This window comes from Nematolebias whitei, chromosome 11, assembly GCF_014905685.2.
Source record: "Nematolebias whitei isolate Nwh7 chromosome 11, NemWhi1, whole genome shotgun sequence".
In the NCBI taxonomy this organism is placed as follows: Eukaryota; Metazoa; Chordata; class Actinopteri; order Cyprinodontiformes; family Rivulidae; genus Nematolebias; species Nematolebias whitei.
The window spans coordinates 48424188-48435008 of record NC_056508.1 but is presented as its reverse complement, the minus strand read 5'-3'; the positions used below and the strand labels follow the sequence as shown (position 1 = coordinate 48435008).

Here is a 10821-nt window from a genome sequence, read left to right as displayed (position 1 = left end):
AGATAAAATGGAAAAGTTAAAAGAGTAAAAACTTTAAAATAAAACGTTTATCGACGCCGTCGTAAACGGAAAGACCGAGGCAGCACGGCTCGGTCTAAAAACTGGATCTGAACCCGTCTGATGGACACGAGACCAAACTGAAGCTACTGGCTCCTCCCAGCTGATAATCACAGCAGATTCACCCTGAAGGTCAGACCGTGCAGTGACTCTACAGGCCTGTCAGAAGGTCAAAGGTCATGACCTCTTCTCTCTAAAAACAACATGGCAGCGCCACCACGTTTCATCTGAAGGAACCACAAGACTTCTGGATCAGAACCAGACCAGAGGACAGACGTGTACCCAGAATGCACTGCAGCAAACATCTCCTCCAGCTGTCAGCACGGTGGTGGAGGCTGATGGTTCCGGCTCCTGTCAGTCATTGACTGGACTCTGTAGACCAAAGGGTTCTGGAGTCCAAGAGCTGAAGCTTGGACCAAACTGGGTCCAACAGAACCGTGATCCAGAACACAGCAGCTGATCTACAACAGAACAGGTCAGAAAGAACAGAAGCAACTGTCCAGTCAGAGTCCAGAGCCTGAACCTGATTGTCTATGGTGGACCTTCAGATATCTGAGCAGAACCCTTCAGAACCTGGTAAAAACCAGATCAGTGTTATCAAAGTCCAATACGTAGAACCCAGAACTGACAGGGGGTGAACCTTCTTTTTCCCATAACTGTAATTCTGGTACTTGTGATGTCAATAAATCTTGTTTTTAAAACAGGTTCTGGTGCTGCTCTCTAACCAATCACTGTACGTCGTACAGGTAGTGGTCCACTATCTGGACCTCTTACGTTGTTTAACCCAAACACCTGACAGGGGCTTCTCATGCGAACAGATTTAAACTACGACTTTAAAACTAAGACTCTAAAAGCAGATCTACTAACTACAACCAGTTCAATAGTTTGAGGAACGTTGAAGGTGGTCCTGGTCCACAAGCACCTAATGAAGCCTTGATGTGTTCAGCGTGGGGTCAGGAATAACCCACTGCGTGCAGTGATGAACCAAATCAAAAGCTGAAAGACCCGGCAGAACCGCGCGGACACTGGAAGTCCAAATCTGCTCAGATGGTGATGCAATGCTGTCGCAGTTTGGCCGCCAGGAGCTCGTGGGTTAAATTATGCCTCGTGATTATTCCAACGATCTGAAAGAAACACAAGAGACAAAATGTCACCGTGTCGTGGACTGAAACGGTTTCTAGTCGATTTTTATTAAATTAGAAAGCTTCAAAAGTTCCAATAAAATAGGTATGACTGGAGAATTTACCTCGCCGACAGCATTGACCACCGGTAGGTGTCGGAGACCCATAGTCCGGAACAGGTTGAAGACCTGGGAGATCCGGGTGTTGGGTGAAACCGTGTAGGGACTTGTGTTCATGTAGGGGGTGACATCCTGGGAACACATCAATCGATTAATCAAAATCTAAGAAAATCTGGAACTTCCTGTCTGAACTCTCAGAAGATCGTCAGAGTGTGCCGGAAAATGGATCGTACCACTATCATGAGGGGGTTGAGCAGGGTGAGGTCCACTTCATGGATGTCTGGGTAACGTGGGTAATCTTCTGTCATTTCTGCATACGACAACCGGGGCTGAGTGGCACTCTATTCCAGGGAGAAGATCGTCATGAAACGGCAGAAAAACAGCATCCGAACGCACAAGAGTGCAACTGACCGACTGGTTCTCGGAGTAGCAGACCCCTCTGATGAGCAAGTTGACCAGCTGGGAGCGGAGGATGAGGCCGTGGAAGGTAAGTGGTCTGAACCGCTCCTCCATGGTCCACTCCTCACTGGGAGACTGATCCGGGTACAGGTTTGGGTATGGAGCATGCCTAGATGTAAACAGCACCAAAACGAGGATTACAGAAACTGACGGTGGAACCGATGGACGGGAGCTGGCGCCTCGTCAACATGAAGTTTATTCTATAATTCATTTTGCTTGACAGGCGGGATCCCTGAGACATACTGAATACTCTATGCTCAGTTTTGTTGACAGGGTGGGGTGCCTGCCTTCATTAAGGATGCTGATGCACTTTAGCAGCCCACGTCTCACAACGTTTGATTTCCTGCTCCTGCAGCAGCTTTGGGAAAACCCAGACAAATTAGAACCTGCAGCTGGATCAGGAACCACGTGCCATGATCGCTGGTACATCTTCCAACAAAGACTACGTTTGAAAAGAGCAACACAGCAGGACTTTACATCGTCCCGGTGCGCCTGTCCTACCTTCTCTCCAACATCTGCTGGAGCAGGTCCTCGCCCTCCTCCGCCGGCTCCACGGCGGCGACCTGCTCATCACAAACGTTCCTCAGCTCGCTGGACGGGTACGACTTCATCGACTGGCACCGCCGCCGCTGCTCCCCCGCACGGGACACGATGTTGGACCGCTACAAGAACGACAGCGTTCTGTTGACTTGGAGCGTTTTTCAAAGGTTTGCTCACAATAAAAAAAGACAAATCTGTGAGAAGTGATGTGTAAGAGCACGATGACCCTGAACCCTGCAGGAAAGACCAACTTGATTCTGTTCGAATCGAACCAGAAGATAAAGAGCAGGATGAGAAATCTCAGACAAAGGGCGGTCGAGCTGCTCCCTCCGTCGGAGTAAAGAAGGAAAACGACGTACTTTGAAGTGGATGTTGTTGCTGATCAGGATGTTGCCCTTCATGAAGTCTCGCTCATTCTGCCGGTTCTCTGTGACCACGGGAAAGGCGTGGTACACGGTGGTTCGGAGGATGCTGACCAAGGACTGAACTCGGGTGTGGGGGTACACGTAGGTCAGGTTGGGCTCCATGATGTCGCTGGCTGTCAGCCTGGGGGAAAGACGAAACAGAAAGATTCACGCCACCTGAGCAGGACTGCGTGAGGAACTCACCGGTGGACCAAGTCTCCGTCCAACTGTTGAAGGATCCAAAATGAAACAAAATCACAGATTAAGGACGGCTTTGGTTTTAAACCAAGAAGTTACTTCAGTCAATCAACAGAAATGAAGCCGATCTGTGCAGCCAGCTCTGGGCTCACATCGGACACGATGCCTTTACCGTCACAGCGCGAGATCCTTCTGAAAGCTGAAACCTGCAGAAGAAAAGCCTTTAGAGAAATACAAAGTTTGTTTTCTCAGTCATCCAGGTATATAACAACAAAAAAGGTTGAATCATGTCATCTGGACTGAAGCCTGCAGAAGAAAAGCCTTTAGAGAAATGTATTTCCCCGAGGAGCTCAGAAAACATGTCGCCACAAACTGTTATTGTCAGTTCAGTTCAGAAATCTTGAGTTCTGCTCTGAATAAAACCTTAATGGAAAATGATCAGCAGCTCTCTGCAGCACTTCCTGTTATAAAACACGTGGACCGTCTGTCCAGGGCGAAGACGACGTTTGACCTTTTTATTCCCTGTCGAGGAGTGAAGAGGGGAATTGGACATTCTGTCCCTTCGTCTGTCCTCGTGAGCTGGATAATTAGAAAACTAAGCTACGAGTCGTTATCCATTTTGGTGTGTGGCTGCATCTAGGCCTAAGAAAGGTTCTTATTGAGAATTGGGCAGCCACGCCAAAACACAAGATGGCTGCCACCATATACAAAAATATAGAACGTATCCTTCACTGAGACAATCCGTCCACCTCACAGGTGGGCCTTAGGCTGACCACAATAAAAGGCCACAGAGGTTGCAGGTTCTGAGGGAGCAGTAATGTCCACCAGAGCTGCTTCTGAGAGTTGAGTATTAATTTCTCTACCATCTGATCTTCAAAGGAATTTCAAACAATTTCGCAGAACATCCAACCGGCCTCACGACCGCAGACCACGTGTAACCACACCAGCCCAGGACCTCCACACCCAGCACCTTCACCTCCAAGTCTGAGACCAGCCACCCAGACAGCTGCTGCAACGAAACCAAAGAGTTTCTGCACAAACGGTCAGAAACCACATGGTGGTCACACCAGATACTGACTGGTTCTTCTGGTTTCTACCTGGTTTAAAAGTCTACTTTCTATTTGGGTTAGTTTTTTTTGAGTAGTCCACATGGTAAGGACCATCAGCCATTATCATGTGAACAGCTAGTGGCTACTGGTTGATCCACCATGAGAAGGTGCTGCTCATCAGACTGAGTTTGTTGCATCTCCTCAGACTGAAGAAGTCCTTTGGATAAAAGACAAAACGTTTCAACAAGAATCCGTCCACAGGACCTGACTTTAGATTTTTCTACATGGATTATTAAGTGTGCATCAGGATCTCCACTCACACAGGCGCCCCGGCCGGAATTCGATCCAGCAAACTTCTCTCCGAGAGGCAAAAGCTCAACCCACTGAGCCACCGTGTCGCCCCATAACTTCATGCAGGAGTTAAACAGATGTTTTTTTTCTTTAAAAACAAATCTTACTTGTCCATTTCAACCTCAGTCTCCCAGTCCAGCAGGGGGACCCCTTTCAGCTGGATGTGGATGTCATAGATGCCCTTATTGAAGAAGTCTCCGGTCCACTTCGCAACCTGACAATAAAACAGAAAGAAATCCAAAAATAATAAATGAAAGTTTCAAAAACAAAAGGGCTGCTCTTTTCCTCTGAGGCTGAAGACATTTTGAGAGCGGAGTTCAAAGCTTCAAACTGAACGAGACGCTTCGTTCATGCAGCTAATTCTCTGCAGGAGACTGAACATTTACACAATTATCAGTCCTTTGTACCAAAAACATTATTTTCCTACATAGAAAACCCATAACGATAAAACTACCGGTACTGAGTACTGAGTTCTGACATATTTTCAGCATATTTCAAGGTTCAAGGTTCTTTATTGTCATTTGCATCATTTGTGGTACATGAGGTGGAAAATGTGTACACAGAGTCCCAGTTACTTCCAACATTAGCAAAAATATAAAGTATAAAAAGAAACAGTAAATAAGGATCTAAAATATACACTAAATAATAATGTAATATAATACGGTGTATTAAACAGCAGCCTGAACATGAGTCTGTTGTGAGCAGATGGGTATGAATACAGCAGCTTAGGGTTGAGAAATCAGCAGCATGGGCAATCAGCAGCATGGACAATCAGCAGTACATCATATTAGCATAATTTGTTTCAAAGGATAAAATCCAGCATCATAAACTGATAGGATATGAGACATCAATACAGGAATCTATAGCAATGGCTCGGACAAGCAAATACCTTGCTTTCTCTTTGCCCTTGATTTGTGACCTTGACCTTGAAGCTGTGGTGATGAAACGTGTAAGAAACTCTCGTCCTGGTGATGATTCATAGATGTATCAAGTTTCATTAAATTATCTTGAGCAGTTTAGAAGTTGTGTGGGACGAGCAAAGACCTAGTTTTACCTTTGACCTTGATTTGTGACCTTGAAGCTGGAGCGATAAGTATATGCGAGACATCATCTACTGTTGGTATAAATTTGTATCAAATTTCATTAAATTAATCTTGAGCGGAACAGAACTACGGTCCAGACAAGCAAAGACCTTGTATAATTGTTGACCTTGATTTGTGACCTTGGAGCTGGCGTGATGAAAAGTTCACGACACTCCGTGTTGGGGTGGTATAAATGGGCATGGAGTCTCAAGAAATGATCTTGAGTGGATCAGAAGTTATGGGCGGGACCAGAGAAAGCGTACAGACGGACAGACCACACCACGATGCGTCGCCCAGTCGACGGACGTTAAAAATGTTTTAAGAGCCGTTTGTTGGAGAACCGTGAGACCAAACGAGGCAGCGTACCATCAGCGTGATCATGATGGGCAGCCCGTACGTGATTTCATTGGTGGACTCGATGAGGATGACGGTGAGGCTGATGGTCATCCGGACCACTCCCCCGAGGAAAGCGGCAGCGCCGATCAGAGCAAAGGTCCCGGAGTAAATGTCCATCCCCAGTTTCCTGTCAGAGGAGAAACATCAGACCAAAACAAAGGAAATCACTGAACACAACGTTAGACCAAGTTTGGAACAAGTTTTAATTAGGACATGTTAAATAAACTAAATAAAAATTTCAGCTCGTTTAGATACTGGTCTCTTGGTGTCATGAGTACCCAGAGACAACAAAAGCTTCAAAAAGAAAAGTTCTTCCTCACACTTTGAGGATGTTTGCGACGAGACGTCCGAACGCCGCCCCGCAGAGAAGCGACGGGACGAAGAGCCCACTGGGGACGGACACGCCGTAGGTCCAGCAGGCCAACAGGAAGTAGAGCAGGAAGAACACCGACAGGGTCACCGGACTGAAGGTCCCTGTGGGGAGGAACCGGAGAAGGGTCATCCCCCTCGTCTGAAGCTCGAGTCGTCAAACGCTCGACAAACTGAGGCCTCAGGAACCTTCTGTACGTATCAGTGAACTACGGGATGCTGTTAACTCGACTGTAATGTAGAATAACACAAATTTATATCTGATCATATCAGTTTATAATAGTTTGTAAGAGCCTTTGGTCAATGGAGGTTATTTTACAAGAGATAATAAGAAAACTAGAATTTGCATTTGATTTTAAGTGTTTCTGATAAAAGCAGCTGCACAAAAACATCCCATGCTGTACCGAACGGTGCCCGTGACATGAAATGGATGCGTTTTTGTAAAGAGAACATTAACAACGTACTGAAAAACAAATCTCATGCTGCTGAGACGAACAGTTGTTGAGATACTCTCATGCTCTGGAACAGGAAGTGATGTGAGTGATGTCTTCTGATTATTTTGAGTCGCCATCAGCGAAAGACGAAGAAGAGTTCAGATAAGATCGTTTAAATCAACAGAGACCGGGACATTCCTGTTTTTAAAGAGTTCCCCTTTGATGTCACTTCCTGTTTCACTTTGGCTGCACCAAGTTCTAAAGGAAGAACACGAGTTACGTGACAAAATAGTTAAAATCACGTGCAGTACACCAAGCTTCTTAAAAATGTTAGGATGCTTTCTTTAGGATGTGGATCGCTCGGTGCGCGTGGATCGCTCGGTGCGCGTGGATCGCTCGGTGCGCGTGGATCGCTCGATGCGCGTGGATCGCTTTTAAAAATGCATTTTAAATGAAGTGTTGCCAGTTTAAGGTCTGCTCACCGTCCTGGTGGAAGAGCTGGTGGATGGCAGCCTCCTGGGGGTTGAAGAACAGAGTGGCCATGTCGTTGTAGGTCTTGTTGGAGCAGAAGAACTGGCGAATGGTTGAGTTGATCTCCTCACTGTTGGCCAGCTGGAAATGATTGAACAGTAAAGACATGGGGGGGGGGGGGGGGGATCAAATGTTCAGTCTGCTGCAATTCTGTGGGCCTCATCTGGATCAATTTATTCTAATATTAATAAAATATGGGTTCTAATTATTTTGGTTGTTGCCCAGACAAAGGACTCAACGTGAAGTAAAGATCTGGTACGCACCTAAAGGCTGTCATAAGAGCATTAACAGGAGTTTTACCTCCAGGTTCTATTTTATTTATTAACCTTTATCTAACCAGGCAAATCCCACTGAGATCACAGATCTCTTTTGAAAGGGAGGCCTGGGCCTGACGGCAGCCCAACATGCATGTTCTTGATCAATTCTTCCCTTCACTGAACAGCACCCTGTTATTTACATTATTTGATGTTTTGTACCTTCAGCTGGATTTTTCCACCCATGCATGTGTGCCAAGGCACCAGTTCCACTTTAGAAACTTCTGGTAAAAATAAATACAATTAAAACACATCTATGTTCCAGTGATAAGCCAGACATTTTTAACTCTGGTACAAAAATCATCTGCCAAGGAACAAAATGGACAAAAGGGGGTAAGAAGTGACCAAAGCTGCAAAGGTACAAAGTGACCGTACCTTCACATGGTCTGTGCACATATTTTATTAAAGCAATAGTTTTAGGTTTAAAGAACACTGATGTTCCACAGGGCTGTGTGCTATCACCACTTTTATTCACTTTATACATAAATGAGTTGCGACATACAGTGTCTTGTGAAAGTATTCGTCCCCCTTGAACTTTTCAACCTTTTGCCACATTTCAGGCTTCAAACATAAAGATATACAATTTTAATTTTTTGTGAAGAATCAACAACAAGTGGGACACAATCGTGAAGTGGAATGAAATATATTGGATGTGTCAAACTTTTTTTAACAAATAAAAAACTGAAAAGTGGGGCGTGCAGTATTATTGGGCCTCTTTACTTTCAGTGCAGCAAACTCAGTCCAGAAGTTCAGTGAGGATCTATGAATGATCCAACGTTGTCCCAAATGACTGATGATGATCAATAGAATCCACCTGTGTGTAATCAAGTCTCCGTATAAATGCACCTGCTCTGTGATAGTCTCAGGGTTCTGTTCAAAGCACAGAGAGCATCATGAAGACCAAGGAACACACCAGGCAGATCTGAGATACTGCTGTGGAGAAGTTTAAAGCAGGATTTGGAGACAAAAGATGGGGAGCAGCCAGCACCACACCTGTATTCAGACCTTCAGTTATAAAAGTGCAGGAAGCAGAGCAGGTGACTGAATTTAAATACCTCGGAACAATAATTAACAAGTTGACCTTTGACCCCCAACACTGACTGTACTTACAAAAAGCCAGACAGCGTCTCCACCTTCTATATAAGCTGAGGAGCTTTAATGCAAGCAAAATTACTTTGCAGTTGGTGCACAGGTCACTGGTTGTTGTTTCCTTTAATATTGTCTCATGGTATGGGAACGTCCTAGCCAGAGACAGGAACAAGTTGTCCCAGGTGGTCAAACTGGACTGTAAAATCATTGGTCATCAGCAAATGCAACCTACAGACCTGTACAGTCAGGTTCTGAAAAAAAGGCTATACAGGTTTACAATGACCCAACTCATCCACTGCAACCATTATTCAGGTTGGAACCATCTGGCAGAAGACTGCTGGTTCCTCTGGTGAAGAACAATGGAACAAAAAGTCATTTGTTCTCTCTGCCGTGAGCAGGTCCTATTTAAACGCAGCCTCACATGACAACCCGCTGTCTGCCGAGATGTTTTTAATGTATCGTGTATTTTAGAATAGGTTTTTATTGGGTTAGCAAAGCTTTTTAAAGTTTTATGGCATTTTTTATTGTGTTGTTTTGCATGTACGAGCCAGATGTCAAAGATAAATCTCCATGTCATGAAATGTTTTGGACAATAAAGTTATATTGATTGCTTGATTAAAACTGTGTCTAGTAGCAGAAACATTGTTGGTCCTGTAAGTATGAACATGGAATAGACAAAAAGACTGTTAATATTAGAAATCAACGCACCAACTTCATGTGGCGTCTCTGAAACAACTCCTAAATATACGTTTCCCACTCCGTGCACTGTCATTATTAATTATATAAAAGAGACACACATTTTATAAAAGTTAGTCAAATTTCTTCGATCCCCACAGATGTCTCTCCAGGGTTTCCCCTACCATTATACAAGGAGGGCGCCCCGCCGTCAACAGAACCGAGCGCCCTGCCTACTACCGAAATGTCCTTCACCCACAACTCTGCACCCCACCCCCGCCCCGGTCGAAAACTGCTGGGCGTAGCGGTGCGAAATACAGAAGCGCTAACTAAAAAGCTACTAATGACACAGTGCTCCGCTTCTCTCAACAACTGCCGGCACAAAAGTAGCGTGCAACACAGACATGTCTCTCTCCCAAACCTCCCCCATTTACAAAACTCCCTGAAGAGAGGAGCACCCTACCAAGGCAAGTGACCGAGGGGAAACACTGCTCTCCATATGCTCCGATCCACCTTGGTCGATTTCAGGGACAGAGTCCTCAATCATCCATCATCCTGTTGATGTCGGACGTTCCTGGTCATCTTCCTTTGGACCACTTGCTGGTTCTTAGAATAAAACCCAACAGATATGTTCCTTCTTGGTTCTGTAGCAGAATGGAGCCGTCTGACGCTGGTGGGATCTCTGTAGAGGTCCTTGTCACACTTTCTTGCCATTTGTAGATGAGTTAAACACCCATTCAGTGAGTGATCATGGTCCTGACCCATACCGGAAAACACTTTCAACTGTTGCTTTAGAGAGATTTAGTTTCCTGAAGAGTGAAGAAGGACAGATTTTTCCCAGTTTGACAGCAGTCTGAGCTACAGGTCCTCCTCAGTGGACGTAGCCACGCTGAGAGACACTTGAAATCCTTCACCTGTAGGACCAGGTCTCCAATCCGTCTCCATCTTGTTGGCTTTCCATTCGCAGTCAGAGAAAGCTTTGGAGTCAGTTAACAGAAATCTCCTTGTATACCTCCATACTGATAATCGTGCCATCCCTACTGTCAGTCATGAAAACATTTACGTTTCCTCATGAAGAATTAAGACCATGACTTGCTCTCACACGTCTTATTCACTCCTGTCCTTTAACCAGACAGGGAGCTGCACTCTGTCGTGTAACGGGAAAAACTCACCGTGGTGTTGTGGGTGGTGGGGGAGGTCAGGTCCCGACATTCGCCCAACAAAATGGAAGCGGCAAATATCACAACTGTTGTCACCATGGCAACCAGCAGACTCTCGAGTACTCTGAAATGGAAAAAAAAAAGGTTTAAAATCAGAAATAAAGCTTGTGTTTGTCAGCTGGGGCGGGCTGTGCCGGGTCACCTGAAGAACCTGGCCTTGGGGTGAACATGTCTCATGCGATACTTGGCCAGACACTTGTTCATGCAGTTGAAGAGCGCCCCCAGCAGGCCACCGACCACACCCATCAGGACAAAGAAGGCCAGGTCCACTGCGGACCACAGGTGGCAGTTCTTATCGCCATCTAGACACTGACCAACAAAAGTGACAGATTATGACGAGCACCGTCAAACGCCCGTCAACAGACGACTATACAGCAATCTATAGGAACGGCCCGGACAAGCAAAGACCTCGC

The 10821-nt window shown here is 45.6% G+C and overlaps 1 protein-coding gene across 2 annotated transcripts in view; it reads right to left on the bottom strand.

Annotated features, from left to right (window-relative positions):
- Positions 1–1100: 1100 nt before the first annotated feature.
- The window catches only part of clcn6 (chloride channel 6), a 25812-nt gene continuing 16091 nt past the window's right edge, over positions 1101–10821 (bottom strand). For both annotated transcript variants that reach the window (XM_037684440.1, XM_037684441.1), the window contains 10 exons: positions 7062–7204; positions 6097–6250; positions 5747–5903; positions 4406–4512; positions 2656–2842; positions 2258–2418; positions 1709–1865; positions 1531–1638; positions 1304–1429; positions 1101–1181 (listed from right to left, as the gene is read on the bottom strand). In XM_037684440.1, coding sequence (XP_037540368.1) covers positions 1101–1181; positions 1304–1429; positions 1531–1638; positions 1709–1865; positions 2258–2418; positions 2656–2842; positions 4406–4512; positions 5747–5903; positions 6097–6250; positions 7062–7204 — 1381 coding nt within the window. The remainder of the gene's footprint in view (positions 1182–1303; positions 1430–1530; positions 1639–1708; positions 1866–2257; positions 2419–2655; positions 2843–4405; positions 4513–5746; positions 5904–6096; positions 6251–7061; positions 7205–10821) is intronic.